A 16,930-nucleotide genomic window follows, 5' to 3' on the forward strand; every position below is an offset into this window, starting at 1 on the left:
CACCAGAAACTAGGAACAAGCAACACCCACCCCGGTACTCATTACATCATCCTCTCAGTTTCTGGAAAAGTTGGGTGCTCACCCTTACATTGACCACTGAGGTTGTTCTAATCCCAATCTGCGTGCAGAATTTATAAAAAGCTGAATGATATACAAGACAGATGGCCAATACAACTCTGAAGGTGGAAACCCAACTTTCCCACAACCCAGAATGGCCACTATGCCTCCCTTTTGCAAGGATACATCTTCTAAAGCTGTAGAAAGTTGGATAGTTGCACACAAGACAGACATGTTCATTATCAGAGGTGATCACCTAGCTTTTCCAGAATCCAGAATGGCTTTTACACCAGTTATTCACTCTATTCTGTAGTCTCACTTCTCTACCATTCGGAACCCACAGAAAGCTGGATGTCTCAATCACAGGAGCTGTACTTGCAGTATGAGCTTCTCTATCAAGCTTTTCCAAAACCCAGAACATCTAACTTTGCCTCCTTTTCTATCTAATGCCATAGTGTCTGGGTAATCTGCCATTCAGAACATACAGAAAGCTGGATACCTGTTCATGTGAAAACTAAACCATTATCAAATAGCCCTTATACACGGTTATACCCTTTATACTGTAGTCTCCCTGGTTAACCTGCCATTCAGGACCCACAGCAAGCGGTTTCCTTTACAGTAACTGTACATTTAGTACAAGCTTCTCTATCCAGCTTTTCCAAAACCCTGAACGGCCACTTTGCCTCCTTTTGCAAGGACACACATGATCTAATGTCGTAGTATTCAATTAATCTGCTATTCCAGACCCACAGAAAGTTGGATTCCTGCTCATGTGAAAACGTAAATTGAGCCGTTATCAGTATCGGAGGTTGCTACCCAGCTTTTCCATGATCCAGAATTATACCTTTTATATTGTAATCTCACTTGTAAATCTGCCATTCCGGACACAGAAAGGTGGATTCCATTATCAAAGGAGATGTACATGTAGTACGAGCATCTCTACCCAGCTTTTCCACAACCCAGAACGTTCTCACTTGTAAGCATTATCCTCCTCTAATCCCACAATATTAGTAAAACTGGACATTCAGGACCCAGGAAAAGCTGTAACGTTGCCCCCTTTCAGGCTGCCACCCAGCTTTCCCAGTCACAGACATGAGGGGGACCTGACGACTTTTACATTGATGGATTTTTTTTTCTCTCTTTATTTTAGGAGGTAAATTCCAAAATAACATTAATAATCGTAAAAATAAAACAGGATAAAAAGTAACAAAAAAATTGGGGTTTTTTTTTGTAAAGGTTTTTCTTAAAGACGCGGCGTCGCCTGCAGGCGAGCCTCGGGGGGTCATGTGACTGTGCGATAAAACAAAACGGGTTCTGTATGTAGAGTGTGAACAGGCGCTAGAGCGATGCAGCAGGCAGAAGGTGCACCCTCAGTCACAGGGGGGGGCGCCAGCGAGTCACGCTCGGGGTCAAAGTGCATGACATGTACAGAACACTGGCGCCCCCTGCTGCACTCCAGGAGTCACATTACCTCAATTACCTCTCACCCTACACAATGACATCACCTTTAAGTTTACTATTAAAGGCAACTCTCAAGTTCTTCCCATTGTGGATGCAGCTCTGGAAGTGACTGGAGCACAAGACGAATCCCCCCCCCCTCTCCCAGTGCAGGTACAATGACAGTAACAGCGTTGACTCGCTTTACAGCACCTGCTTGCTGATGCATAGCTCCCCGTCACCACCTAGTGGCGGCTCTCGTCCTACCTGCATCAGGGAGATCTGTCCGTACGCTCCGCTCGAGTGAGTAACAAAAAAAAAACAGCGAGTGTGGAAACAAGCTAATCTTGTGTCATCGCAGGCAAGAAACAAGAAAAATGTATAATAATGGCTGCACGGCACCTCTGTGCACAAGTCTCTGGAAGCTGTAGTCGTAGTCAGATGCTGAAGGGAGGGGGACTAAAAAAAAATATTAGGAAGTGAAGTGAAGAAACGAGGGGGCGCTTTCCTCTATCATCCTTCCGCTAAAAGTCTAAAGGTCTGTTCATATTTATAGATTTATCATAAAAAAAAAAATAATAAGAGCAACGCAAAACGTTTTACGAGACCCCCTGCGGCCCCTTTCTGCCGAAACAAAGCCAATTCTTCCTGGCGACGGAGAGCAGTTGTTTTTCCGTTTTCCATGGTCGGCATGTTCCCGGTTTATTGAGGAGAGGGGGGGCAGAGGGTTCTCTCGTCTGCGAGGAAGACCCGTGGCGGTCCCTTAGCCCCTCCCCCGCTGCCACCTTGTGCCACACAACGTTCTTCACCGGGATCGGGAAAGATCTTTGACACGGTTACTGGATATGGGGGGTGGTGGAAGGCTGGGGGCGGGATGCGGGGCGGTGGCAGGTGAGCGGGGTATAAGGGGTAATATGACGGGGGAGGGGTGCAATATACAAGTTTTTTTTTTTTATCTTCGTGGCTTCTTTTGTTGACTCTCTTATTGGCGCTGGACCTACTGCCTCGGGGGCTCCTCCACGATCTCGATGCCGTGCTGCTGCAGCTGTGCCCGTAGGAGGGTGTTCTCGTTCTTCTGCTCTTCTATCTGATGAAGGAGCGGGAAGGGACAGAGGTGTTAGGGGGGGGGGGGGTCATTCCCATGATTCAAGCCCAAGTCATGAGAAACTCGCAGGGTGCGCTGGTGGGATTTACCGGACCGAACCTCGAAATCACTGAACTGACAAGATGAGGTCATCCCACAAGGACACGGAGCGAGTTTCTCCGACCAAACTTACAGAAACGCTCTATTATGCTACGCTCTATTATGCTACGCTCTATTATGCTACGCTCTATTATGCTACGCTCTATTATGCTACGCTCTATTATGCTACGCTCTATTATGCTACGCTCTATTATGCTACGCTCTATTATGCTACGCTCTATTATGCTACGCTCTATTATGCTACGCTCTATTATGCTATCTTAAAGGGGTCCATCAGAGATGACTTGATGATCAACATCTGATGACTGGGAATTTGGAGCCCAGTATAACAGGAGCACTGAGGTCCAATCATCGCTCACTCAGAACAGCGCCACATACTGCATAGTGACCATGCTAGGTACTGCAGCCAAGTCACTTTCATATGCTACACCAAAAGGAAACAGTGCTCAACAGGGCTCCACAGCTCATGGGAAATGGGTGGTTAGGATGGGTGATCAATAATGAATTGGGTCTACAAGTAGGGTGTCTCTATATTTGTCTTGGAGAACCCCTTTAAATAGCTATGTATGTATACATAATATTTGTATATAGCAGACCTGCTGACGCAGTATCTCGTTGTCCATCTGCAGCCTCTCGGCCTCCTTTAGGGTCTCCTGCATGCGCTGGTTGCTCTGGCGCAGCTCGCGGATGTAGTCGCAGGCCTTGGACAGGATCCCGCCTTTACTCTGCTGGGGATCAGAAAAGGACAAAAAAAAAAAAATTGGGGGGTTTAGTGCGACCTACAAGCCAAAAACCGGCAAACCTCATCCAGACATCACACGGCCTAACAAGTTATCCCCGCTCCCTAGGAGCTCGCTGATCACAAGAACCAGGGGGTCCCATCACCCCCGATGTAGAGGGCGCTGTACTCTGCTACACCCGGCAGTCCCATAGCCGTGATATGAATGACAGGTGGTGGCGCGGGACCCCAGTTCTGGTGATGGGTGGGGGGGTCCCCACGCTGCTCCATCCCGTGGATGGAGGAATAACCTTGAAGCTTTGGTTTAGATCATTATATATATCGAATAATAATAAATCACATCCCCCGCCCCCCCACCCGGTGCTCCCTATACGATACCCCAGACCCCTCTAATGCTGCGGCCCGTGGTTTTACCGAGGGTTCAGTCCCCTCTCTAAGCCCCTCAGCGGCATGATCACGGGGTGCCAGCGCGTAGCCATGGATGCCGGGGACCTGAAAATATAATAATATACGACACACTTTAATACAGAGGCGGATTAACCCCTCAAACGCTGGGGCAATTCTTATCCATATAGGGTGATACAACAGCACAAGAAAGAAAGAAAAAAAATACAGAGATTTTGGGATGCGGGTAATTAATTATTTTGTCTATGGGGGTTGGGGGCGTGGGCGGACAAATATTTATTAATTTTGGTATAAACTCCTCTGCAGGGGGCACAGACATGCAATCATTGCATGGAGATGTGTGACTATTACAGTCTGCCCCATGCAGGGTATAATAGTGATCCCTGATCGGAATGACTACATTCTAGTAATGGATACATTGTAGTGGATTCCCTCATCCTCACAAAACGGGGGGGAGGGGTGGTTGTTACATTTACTTTCAAAGTGAAAAGTAACCCTTCAGATGCCTTGGTCTAACTAGATCGCAGCATCCGAGGGGTCAAAAAGGGTGCGTGATCGGCGCGGTCACCGATCACAGACCATGCCGCCGGGTCTCTGCTGCGTAAAACAGCGGGCGCCATCCGCCTTAGATGAGCGGCGGACGTAGTCTAGGGGGGGGCTGTGAAGGGTCACAATGATTGGGTCCTGCAGCCCCCCACACGTGTATGGAGCGGCAGGAGCCGGCCGGTCATGTGACTGCGCGTGGTCTTACTGCTCCGGTTTTGCTGCTCTCCGTGTTGCAGTCTGGAATGATCTTGGACAGCTGGACGATCCAATTGTTTATCTTGTCTCTTCTCCTCCTCTCCACTGCGGGAACAAGAGGAAGAGATCAGCGAGATCATGTGACACAGGAGGAGGAGGGGCCTGGGGGGACGCCGCACGCTCACCTTCATTGTGTTGGGCTCGGCGCCGCTCGTCCCGCGGAGTTCTGTTTCCGTCCATTTTTCTAGTAAAAGAAGAAATTCCTCAAACTACAAATCAAACATTTCCCGATCACAGGACAGTGAGCGGTGATACGTACGGGGAGTAGGGGTGGGTGCGCGGGGCGATCGTCCTCTGTGTCCCCGCAGGAAGCACATCCTGGGGGGTCATCATGACGTAGAACTGACCTGAGGATAGAAGGGGACACACCGGATATTATAACCCGGGTCACAGTGTACGACCCGCCCCCGGAGCTTGTGCTGGGTCACTTACCTCCTGCTTGAGTCAGTGCTGGGTCCGTAGTCTGAACTGACACGGCCGTTGTGTCGCCCACAGTGGAAGCGGGGAAGTATGCGAAGCGAGCCTCACCACTGACCGCATCTGTAGAAGGACTGCCGCCATTACTGAAGGGGTTCTGTATCACCGCCTGCAACGTCACAAACCACAGTCTGAACAGCGTGCAATGTATATCCAGAGGAGTAACACAGTGTAATAAGGAGGACTCATAGGATGTGCACTGCCTTATATCATCAGACCCATCAGTATCTATACTCCTGAGCTGCACTCACCGTGTATATACATGACATTACTTATCCTGTACTGATCCTGAGTTACACCCTGTATTATACCCCAGAGCTGCACTCACTATTCTGCTGCTGGTGCAGTCACTGTGTACATACATGACATTACTTATCCTGTACTGATCCTGAGTTACATCCTGTATTATACTCCAGAGCTGCACTCACTATTCTGCTACTGCTGCAGTCACTGTGTACATACATGACATTACTTATCCTGTACTGATCCTGAGTTACATCCTGTATTATACTCCAGAGCTGCACTCACTATTCTGCTGCTGGTGCAGTCACTGTGTACATACATGACATTACTTATCCTGTACTGATCCTGAGTTACATCCTGTATTATACTCCAGAGCTGCACTCACTATTCTGCTGCTGGTGCAGTCACTGTGTACATACATGACATTACTTATCCTGTACTGATCCTGAGTTACATCCTGTATTATACCCCAGAGCTGCACTCACTATTCTGCTGCTGGTGCAGTCACTGTGTACATACATGACATTCCTTATCCTGTACTGATCCTGAGTTACATCCTGTATTATACTCCAGAGCTGCACTCACTATTCTGCTGCTGGTACAGTCACTGTGTACATACATGACATTACTTATCCTGTACTGATCCTGAGTTACATCCTGTATTATACTCCAGAGCTGCACTCACTATTCTGCTGCTGGTGCAGTCACTGTGTACATATATGACATTACTTATCCTGTACTGATCCTGAGTTACATCCTGTATTATACCCCAGAGCTGCACTCACTATTCTGCTGCTGGTGCAGTCACTGTGTACATACATGACATTACTTATCCTGTACTGATCCTGAGTTACATCCTGTATTATACTCCAGAGCTGCACTCACTATTCTGCTGCTGGTGCAGTCACTGTGTACATACATGACATTACTTATCCTGTACTGATCCTGAGTTACATCCTGTATTATACTCCAGAGCGGCACTCACTATTCTGCTGCTGGTGCAGTCACTGTGTACATACATGACATTACTTATCCTGTACTGATCCTGAGTTACATCCTGTATTATACGCCAGAGCGGCACTCACTATTCTGCTGCTGGTGAAGTCACTGTGTACATACATGACATTACTTATCCTGTACTGATCCTGAGTTACATCCTGTATTATACCCCAGAGCTGCACTCACTATTCTGCTGGTGCAGTCACTGTGTACATACATGACATTACTTATCCTGTACTGATCCTGAGTTACATCCTGTATTATACTCCAGAGCGGCACTCACTATTCTGCTGCTGGTGCAGTCACTGTGTACATACATGACATTACTTATCCTGTACTGATCCTGAGTTACATCCTGTATTATACTCCAGAGCTGCACTCACTATTCTGCTGCTGGTGCAGTCACTCTGTACATACATGACATTACTTATCCTGTACTGATCCTGAGTTACGTCTTGTATTATACTCCAGAGCTGCACTCACTATTCTGCTGCTGGTGCAGTCACTGTGTACATACATGACATTACTTATCCTGTACTGATCCTGAGTTACATCCTGTATTATACGCCAGAGCGGCACTCACTATTCTGCTGCTGGTGAAGTCACTGTGTACATACATGACATTACTTATCCTGTACTGATCCTGAGTTACATCCTGTATTATACCCCAGAGCTGCACTCACTATTCTGCTGGTGCAGTCACTGTGTACATACATGACATTACTTATCCTGTACTGATCCTGAGTTACATCCTGTATTATACTCCAGAGCGGCACTCACTATTCTGCTGCTGGTGCAGTCACTGTGTACATACATGACATTACTTATCCTGTACTGATCCTGAGTTACATCCTGTATTATACTCCAGAGCTGCACTCACTATTCTGCTGCTGGTGCAGTCACTGTGTACATACATGACATTACTTATCCTGTACTGATCCTGAGTTACATCCTGTATTATACTCCAGAGCTGCACTCACTATTCTGCTGCTGGTGCAGTCACTCTGTACATACATGACATTACTTATCCTGTACTGATCCTGAGTTACGTCCTATATTATACTCCAGAGCTGCACTCACTATTCTGCTGCTGGTGCAGTCACTGTGTATATACATGACATTACTTATCCTGTACTGATCCTGAGTTACATCCTGTATTATACTCCAGAGCTGCACTCACTATTCTGCTGCTGGTGCAGTCACTCTGTACATACATGACATTACTTATCCTGTACTGATCCTGAGTTACGTCCTATATTATACTCCAGAGCTGCACTCACTATTCTGCTGCTGGTGCAGTCACTGTGTATATACATGACATTACTTATCCTGTACTGATCCTGAGTTACATCCTGTATTATACCCCAGAGCTGCACTCACTATTCTGCTGCTGGTGCAGTCACTGTGTACATACATGGCATTACTTATCCTGTACTGATCCTGAGTTACATCCTGTATTATACTCCAGAGCTGCACTCACTTATGAGACATTGGGTATAGTAGTTATGAAGGGGGGTGGCAGTTTCCTTCTCTTTTTTTGAGTTACTAAGAAATGTAGCTACATAATAACCCCCACTGCAGGGTCCTCCAGGCCTCTCACATTTGGGGTGCCATCTCTCACCTGTGCCACAGCTTGGGGGGCACCAGCAAAGGCGGTTGTAGACACCACGCTCACTGCTCCGGTTGCGTCCCCCTGCCCGTCCAGCTGACCGTCTGTCACCTGGACCACTCTGTACGTCACCTGAGGACACACAAGATACACAACGTATGTAATAGGGGCTGCACCTCCTGCACCTCTGTGGATGTGAGGGGATCGGACCACCAACCTGTCCTCCATTGTTCTCTGTGCGGAACTGGTACTGGATGTTGTGCTCTGAGAAGGCGGCCTGCTGGACCGCGGCAATGGCCACCGCCGTGTGCTCATCAGCGCTCGTGTCATCTGTAGGGAGGAGGAGATCACTGCTGAGAACATGTACTACACTCCAGACCATCAGAGGTGTCCTCACACTGCTGTGCTCCACTCATACTGCACCTCTGCACTGGGGGCGTGTCCTCACACTGCTGTGCTCCACTCATACTGCACCTCTGCACCGGGGGCGTGTCCTCACACTGCTGTGCTCCACTCATACTGCACCTCTGCACCGGGGGCGTGTCCTCACACTGCTGTGCGCCACTCATACTGCACCTCTGCACCGGGGGCGTGTCCTCACACTGCTGTGCTCCACTCATACTGCACCTCTGCACTGGGGGCCTGTCCTCACACTGCTGTGCTCCACACATAATGCACCTCTGCACTGGGGGCGTGTCCTCACACTGCTGTGCTCCACTCATACTGCACCTCTGCACCGGGGGCGTGTCCTCACACTGCTGTGCTCCACTCATACTGCACCGGGGGCGTGTCCTCACACTGCTGTGCTCCACTCATACTGCACCGGGGGCGTGTCCTCACACTGCTGTGCTCCACTCATACTGCACCTCTGCACTGTGGGCGTGTCCTCACACTGCTGTGCTCCACTCATACTGTACCTCTGCACTGGGGGCCTATCCTCACACTGCTGTGCTCCACTCATACTGTACTTCTGCACTGGGGGCCTATCCTCACACTGCTGTGCTCCACTCATACTGTATCTCTGCACTGGGGGCATGTCCTCACACTACTGTGCTCCACTCATACTGTACCTCTGCACTGGGGGCCTATCCTCACACTGCTGTGCTCCACTCATACTGTACTTCTGCACTGGGGGCCTATCCTCACACTGCTGTGCTCCACTCATACAGCACCTCTGCACTGGGGGCCTATCCTCACACTGCTGTGCTCCACTCATACTGTATCTCTGCACTGGGGGCATGTCCTCACACTACTGTGCTCCACTCATACAGCACCTCTGCACTGGGGGCCTATCCTCACACTGCTGTGCTCCACTCATACTGTATCTCTGCACTGGGGGCGTGTCCTCACACTGCTGGGCTCCACTCATACAGCACCTCTGCACTGGGGGCGTGTCCTCACACTGCTGGGCTCCACTCATAATGCACCTCTGCACTGGGGGCGTGTCCTCACACTGCTGGGCTCCACTCATACTGTATCTCTGCACTGGGGGCATGTCCTCACACTGCTGGGCTCCACTCATACTGTATCTCTGCACTGGGGGCATGTCCTCACACTGCTGTGCTCCACTCATACTGTATCTCTGCACTGGGGGCATGTCCTCACACTACTGTGCTCCACTCATACAGCACCTCTGCACTGGGGGTGTGTCCTCACACTACTGTGCTCCACTCATACAGCACCTCTGCACTGGGGGTGTGTCCTCACACTGCTGTCCTCTGTTTGCATTGAACTGCAGTAGTAGGCTTCTAGTAAAATACTACAGAGGGGACTAGCAGTGGGGCAGCTCAATGCAGAGAGCTAAAAGCACAGCAGTGTGAGGACAAGCCCCTAGAAGCTGCAACATAAACCCATATTTCACAGTCCTGATGCTACTAATAACAGCATACACAAAGGTCTGATTACACATCTCTCCAGGGAGGCTGCAGAGAGCACAGCCCAGCAGTGTGAGGTCTGATTACACATCTCTCCAGGGACAATACATAACACTGGCTGCAGGGAGCACAGAGCACAGCAGTGTGAGGTCTGATTACACATCTCTCCAGGGACAATACATAACACTGGCTGCAGAGAGCACAGAGCACAGTAGTGTGAGGTCTGATTACACATCTCTCCAGGGACATTACATAACACTGGAAACAGAGAGCACAGAGTACAGCAGTGTGAGGTCTGATTACACATCTCTCCAGGCACAATACATAACACTGGCTGCAGAGAGCACAGAGCACAGCAGTGTGAGGTCTGATCACACATCTCTCCAGGGACAATACATAACACTGGCTGCAGAGAGCACAGAGCACAGCAGTGTGAGGTCTGATTACACATCTCTCCAGGGACAATACATAACACACTGGCTGCAGAGAGCACAGAGCACAGCAGTGTGAGGTCTGATTACACATCTCTCCAGGGACATTACATAACACTGGCTGCAGAGAGCACAGAGCACAGCAGTGTGAGGTCTGATTACACATCTTTCCAGGGACAATACATAACACTGGCTGCAGAGAGCACAGAGCACAGCAGTGTGAGGTCTGATTACACATCTCTCCAGGGACAATACATAACACTGGCTGCAGAGAGCACAGAGCACAGCAGTGTGAGGGATGATTACACATCTCTCCAGGGACAATACATAACACTGGCTGCACAGAGCACAGCAGTGTGAGGTCTGATCACACATCTCTCCAGGGACAATACATAACACTGGCTACAGAGAGCACAGAGCACAGCAGTGTGAGGTCTGATTACACATCTCTCCAGGGACAGTACATAACACTGGCTGCAGAGAACACAGAGCACAGCAGTGTGAGGTCTGATTACACATCTCTCCAGGGACAATATATAACACTGGCTACAGAGAACACAGAGCACAGCAGTGTGAGGTCTGATTACACATCTCTCCAGGGACAATGCATAACACTGGCTGCAGAGAGCACAGAGCACAGCGGTGTGAGGTCTGATTACACATCTCTCCAGGGACAATACATAACACTGGCTGCAGAGAGCACATAGCACAGCAGTGTGAGGTCTGATTACACATCTCTCCAGGGACAATACATAGCACTGGCTGCAGAGAGCACAGAGCACAGCAGTGTGAGGACTGATTACACATCTCTCCAGGGACAATACATAACACTGGCTGCAGAGAGCACATAGCACAGCAGTGTGAGGTCTGATTACACATCTCTCCAGGGACAATACATAGCACTGGCTGCAGAGAGCACAGAGCACAGCAGTGTGAGGTCTGATTACACATCTCTCCAGGGACACTAACATTGGCTGCAGAGAGCACAGAGCACAGCAGTGTGAGACCAGGCTGAGTACTAGTTGTGTACACGCACTCCCGGCAGTGTAGTCGGGGGGTGGTCAGGCCTGCGGGCACTCACCATCGTGTAGCTCCACCACTTCCTCCGCTTCCTGACCTTTATCGTTGCTGCAACAAAAAAACAAAACAAACAAACGATTAGGAAAATATTTAGAAAACCAGAGAAGACGCAGAAGTTACAATGTATCAGATCTCTCTGCGGGGTCATGGCTTTGGTTTTGCACTGGACCAGGATTGAGCTGTAATACCGGGCACCGCCTGTAGCCACAGAGATGGCGCCGGACATCCCCTTATACAGGGCATGTGCTCTGCAGTAATATTATTGTAGGGGGGTTTGGCTGTTTCCTATTGTCATGGAGACCCCCGTGGGCTTCCATACCCATAATATAAGGTCCTACAGTCCCCACAGGGCGCCCCCTGGCTTCACTACTGGTCCCTGCGCTCGGTCACATGAGGACACGGCGCTCCGTCACGACTTTCCCTCCAGGATCCGGTGAAGTCATCTCCCCGTTCCCTCTTCTTGCATTTTAATCGGATTATCGGAGCGGATTAACCCTTCCCTGGCTGCACCGCACTACACGAGACGCTCAGCTCTGCTACATCACTGCACTCACAGGGAGGAGGTTTTTGCCAGTGACTTGCATATTTCTGCATAACTTTTAAAGAGACAGCGCATCACCTGGATCGTGTGATCTCCACGTACCCGGCCGCACTGCCTGCGGAGCTCCAACTACAGCTCCTAGCGTCAGGGAATGCTGGGAGTTGTAGTCTCCTGTATTTCAGTGCCTCGTATTAGATCTGGGGGGAGCAAACCTACCGACAGGGCAAGTCATCTATAGGGTATGTCACAGCCCCAATGTCTCTACCTGCAAACATCCGGGGTCTCTTAAAGGGATCAGGACATCTACGTTACACGTACATAGTAAATAAGGACCCCCGATGACTTGTGGGTGCACCTTTAGCATATGCACTTAAAGGGATCCAGAGGGTGAGATGATGCGCGGTGCCTGCGGGTGACCCACATATGTGACAGCGGAGGAGGGGGGGATTACACAAGGGACACGACCAGGATTGGGGGGAGCTCAGGGATAACATCTGCCACAGGGGGAGGAGTTCCCCCCTTTATGGGAGATAAGCAGTGGGTGCTGCTCGTCTCCCTACCCAGGAGGAAGCACCCGGACACCAGATATGTCGCAGTGATAAATGTGCTGCACTTCCCGTCTATGAAGGGGTTAACACCCATAAGACGAGATTCTTAAGACAGATAACGCTGTGCAGTCACGTGACGTCACCGCGGGCGATCATGTGACTGCTCCGTCTCCCTGCAGTCTGCACAGACACGCATGTAGCTTTACACCCAACTCCACCAACAACTAGTTGGCCAGCACCCAGCTTTACACATGGGGTACTGCCCGGCTCCCAGTAAAGCAGCTTGTACCTCCGGAGCTGTAATCCCTGCAGACACGTCAGCGCTGATCACTGTATGGTGTGTACACAGCACCGATACACTGACACGAAACCGCAGATCACAACGTCAGGGAGATGTCATGGGAGGTGCAGGACTACAGATCCCAGCAGAGGAGTGAGAGGATGGGGTCCTGTATATTACAGGGCAGGTCCTAGGAGCTATGCTCTGGCTAGGAGATCAATTCTGGATTAGGTCCGATACCCAGCACCAGTGAGCGCTGCTCCAATGTTACATCCATCAGTAACACTGCAATACCAGGCACCACCACTATACTACCAGGGCGCTAGCAGTACTGAGGGTCTGTACATCCTATGTAGGAGTAATCACCTATACAGGGGACTATATACATCATATACTGTGTATACAACACCCGATCCAGGGGGCGAGATATATACAGTGTATAATACACACAGCACATTATATACCATCATTATACACCAATGTATCAGGACATCGTTACATAATATCATTAGGAACGCAAGTTATATAATATTATACACTGATAGTATACAGACAGTATATAGTGTGTATGCCCCCACAGACAGTATATAGTGTGTATGCCCCCACAGACAGTATATAGTGTGTATGCCCCCACAGACAGTATATAGTGTGTATGCCCCCACAGACAGTATATAGTGTGTATGCCCCCACAGACAGTATATAGTGTGTATGCCCCCACAGACAGTATATAGTGTGTATGCCCCCACAGACAGTATATAGTGTGTATGCACCCACAGACAGTATATAGTGTGTATGCCCCCACAGACAGTATATAGTGTGTATGCCCCCACAGACAGTATATAGTGTGTATGCCCCCACAGACAGTATATAGTGTGTATGCAGCCACAGACAGTATATAGTGTGTATGCAGCCACAGACAGTATATAGTGTGTATGCAGCCACAGACAGTATATAGTGTGTATGCCCCCACAGACAGTATATAGTGTGTATGCCCCCACAGACAGTATATAGTGTGTATGCCCCCACAGACAGTATATAGTGTGTATGCCCCCACAGACAGTATATAGTGTGTATGCCCCCACAGACAGTATATAGTGTGTATGCAGCCACAGACAGTATATAGTGTGTATGCCCCCACAGACAGTATATAGTGTGTATGCCCCCACAGACAGTATATAGTGTGTATGCAGCCACAGACAGTATATAGTGTGTATGCCCCCACAGACAGTATATAGTGTGTATGCCCCCACAGACAGTATATAGTGTGTATGCCCCCACAGACAGTATATAGTGTGTATGCCCCCACAGACAGTATATAGTGTGTATGCAGCCACAGACAGTATATAGTGTGTATGCAGCCACAGACAGTATATAGTGTGTATGCAGCCACAGACAGTATATAGTGTGTATGCAGCCACAGACAGTATATAGTGTGTATGCAGCCACAGACAGTATATAGTGTGTATGCCCCCACAGACAGTATATAGTGTGTATGCACCCACAGACAGTATATAGTGTGTATGCACCCACAGGCCTGTGATATTCCTGCACCCAGAACATACATACATATATATATATATTATACACTGTGATATACAGGGATATATATAATCTCTGCACCAAGTGCCATTGCATGCAGGGCACTGGGGCCCCTGGACTAGTCACATTTACTGGTTCAGGCCCTAATGGCTTCAAGGATGGCAGTGGTGACCCCATGGACAGCAGAGAGTGCTGTGGGTGCAGCCTAAATTGTTAGTTGTCATATGGGTCCCAAAGGTGTTGGGGTCAGCAGTGAGGGCCCCCCGGAGGGGTCAGGCCTGCCCTGTGCGGCCCCCGGAGGGGTCAGGCCTGCCCTGTGCGGCCCCCGGAGGGGTCAGGCCTGCCCTGTGCGGCCCCCGGAGGGGTCAGGCCTGCCCTGTGCGGCCCCCGGAGGGGTCAGGCCTGCCCTGTGCGGCCCCCGGAGGGGTCAGGCCTGCCCTGTGCGGCCCCCGGAGGGGTCAGGCCTGCCCTGTGCGGCCCCCGGAGGGGTCAGGCCTGCCCTGTGCGGCCCCCGGAGGGGTCAGGCCTGCCCTGTGCGGCCCCCGGAGGGGTCAGGCCTGCCCTGTGCGGCCCCCGGAGGGGTCAGGCCTGCCCTGTGCGGCCCCCGGAGGGGTCAGGCCTGCCCTGTGCGGCCCCCGGAGGGGTCAGGCCTGCCCTGTGCGGCCCCCGGAGGGGTCAGGCCTGCCCTGTGCGGCCCCCGGAGGGGTCAGGCCTGCCCTGTGCGGCCCCCGGAGGGGTCAGGCCTGCCCTGTGCGGCCCCCGGAGGGGTCAGGCCTGCCCTGTGCGGCCCCCGGAGGGGTCAGGCCTGCCCTGTGCGGCCCCCGGAGGGGTCAGGCCTGCCCTGTGCGGCCCCCGGAGGGGTCAGGTCTGCCCTGTGCGGCCCCCGGAGGGGTCAGGTCTGCCCTGTGCGGCCCCCGGAGGGGTCAGGTCTGCCCTGTGCGGCCCCCGGAGGGCTCAGGTCTGCCCTGTGCGGCCCCCGGAGGGGTCAGGTCTGCCCTGTGCGGCCCCCGGAGGGGTCAGGTCTGCCCTGTGCGGCCCCTGGAGGGGTCAGGCCGGCCCTGTGTGGCCCCTGTGCCCTGCCCCCGGTGTAGGCCGCAGCCTGGCTGTAGATTTCTCACCTGGCGGCGGCGGAGGAGTCGAGGCTCTGGTCCAGCATGTCCATGTGTCGGGGCTGGGGCAGGGAGAGGCCCCCCCGGGTCAGGCTGTGCGGGGCCGGGGCCCGGGGCGGCCCGGGGAGGAGGAGGCGGAGGCGGGAGGCCCGGCGGATCTGATCACGGGGACAAACACACGGGTCATGTGAGGAGATCCCTTCCCTGCCTCTCCTGCACCGCCGCCGGGACACGTGAGGAGAAGGGAGGCGGGGAGAAGCGGCGGCACCTGACAGCGGCCGAGCACCGGGGAGAAGCAGCAGCGGCGGAGGAGCGGCGGGCGGATCCCAGCGAGCGGGAGGGCACAAAACACGAGCGGGCGGGCCCCACACACACAGCGAGAACACTACGCTCACACCACGAGCGGGCGGGCCCGACACACACAAAGCGCAGCGCCAGGAGGGAAATGCAGCGCGGGCGGGCGCGGCAAACACCGCAATCTACCAGTGACTGCCAGCGCAGAGCGGGCGGGCGCGAGACTCCTCCAACACCACCACCAGCACAATCTCATGGTTCACGTCCGCTGTTATGTCTACAAAGCGGGGCGGGCGGGCGGGCGGCTAATTTGTTTCTGTTTAGGATGAATGTTTCACGTTATTTCATAGATTTTTCACGTTTTTTTTCGGCAGGATCGCGGGGACAGCGCTCCCTTTACCTTCACATCTTATTTTATTATACTTTTTTTTTGTAATCGGTCGTTGCTGTGAAGTGTTTTTTTATTATTTCACCTAAGACATGATAAGGAGGTGGAAGGGGGGATAATAAGAAAACATAAACGTTTCCAAAGCGCGTCCTCGACAAGCGCCAAATTCCGCGGGGACGCGCATGAGTTTGAACAAAGACCTTTATAAGCTCCGCCCACATAACGCATAAAAGGGGCGTGGCTGTCGGCTGTCAGCTTCTGCGTCATGTGATAAGCCCCGGGGGGAGGGGGGGGGGCACGTGACGTGCGCTGGGCGCGGGAGGACGTCTGGGTCCTAGCGCGAGTCCCCTATGTCCTCCCCCTTCCCTCCCATAGACACCAGTACACATTGAGCCGTCTTTTGGTATCTCCACGTTCAACTTCTTCTTCGTTTTTTTTTATTTTAATATATATATTTGCATGCTGAACATAAAACTACGGACATTTATTATTTTAGAGTCTTTCTGGAGGGAGAGGGTGACATTTTTTTGTGACTTTTTTTGGTAAATGGCCAGGATAGCCACGCCCTTAAAAAAAATAAAAAAATAAAAATTGAGATTGCCCTGATTTGTCTGTAATAACTGAGTGATACGCCCTGGTCATGTCACATCTATGACCGTTATAACTCCTCCCCTCTGTTTCAGGTGTGACAGTTGGCCCCGCCCCCTCCCTATACTTACCCGTTACCTTGAGATCTGGGGTCCTCATACAGCAGGGGGTGCAGCGCACTATAATAACTACATCGACATATCGGCCTATCAAAACACCAATCAGGGCACCAAAATGCATGAACTCCGCCTCCTGACTCCATAGAAACTGCTTAGGTGTGGAGGGAT

General features: G+C 51.3%; 1 protein-coding gene across 8 annotated transcripts; it reads right to left on the reverse strand.

Moving 5' to 3' along the window:
• Positions 1 to 1,008: 1,008 nt before the first annotated feature.
• Positions 1,009 to 16,930, reverse strand: USF2 (upstream transcription factor 2, c-fos interacting). Of its 8 annotated transcripts, none has more exons than XM_072154996.1 (11): positions 16,775 to 16,930; positions 11,358 to 11,404; positions 8,189 to 8,301; positions 7,984 to 8,103; positions 5,076 to 5,229; positions 4,903 to 4,990; positions 4,769 to 4,809; positions 4,594 to 4,688; positions 3,852 to 3,929; positions 3,295 to 3,426; positions 1,009 to 2,581 (listed from the first exon to the last, which is right to left on the reverse strand). In XM_072154996.1, exons 1-11 carry the CDS (start codon positions 16,903 to 16,905, stop codon positions 2,492 to 2,494), a joined length of 1,089 nt encoding a protein of 362 aa, XP_072011097.1. In that variant the 5' UTR covers positions 16,906 to 16,930; the 3' UTR covers positions 1,009 to 2,491. The 8 variants fall into 8 exon arrangements, with proteins under 8 accessions (XP_072011097.1, XP_072011099.1, XP_072011098.1 ...); XM_072154995.1 differs by having other exon boundaries at positions 1,011 to 2,581; positions 3,295 to 3,423; positions 4,769 to 4,827; positions 16,775 to 16,929; XM_072154994.1 differs by having other exon boundaries at positions 1,013 to 2,581; positions 4,769 to 4,827; positions 16,775 to 16,929.

The sequence above is a fragment of the Engystomops pustulosus genome, chromosome 6, assembly GCF_040894005.1.
Source record: "Engystomops pustulosus chromosome 6, aEngPut4.maternal, whole genome shotgun sequence".
Classification (NCBI taxonomy): domain Eukaryota; kingdom Metazoa; phylum Chordata; class Amphibia; order Anura; family Leptodactylidae; genus Engystomops; species Engystomops pustulosus.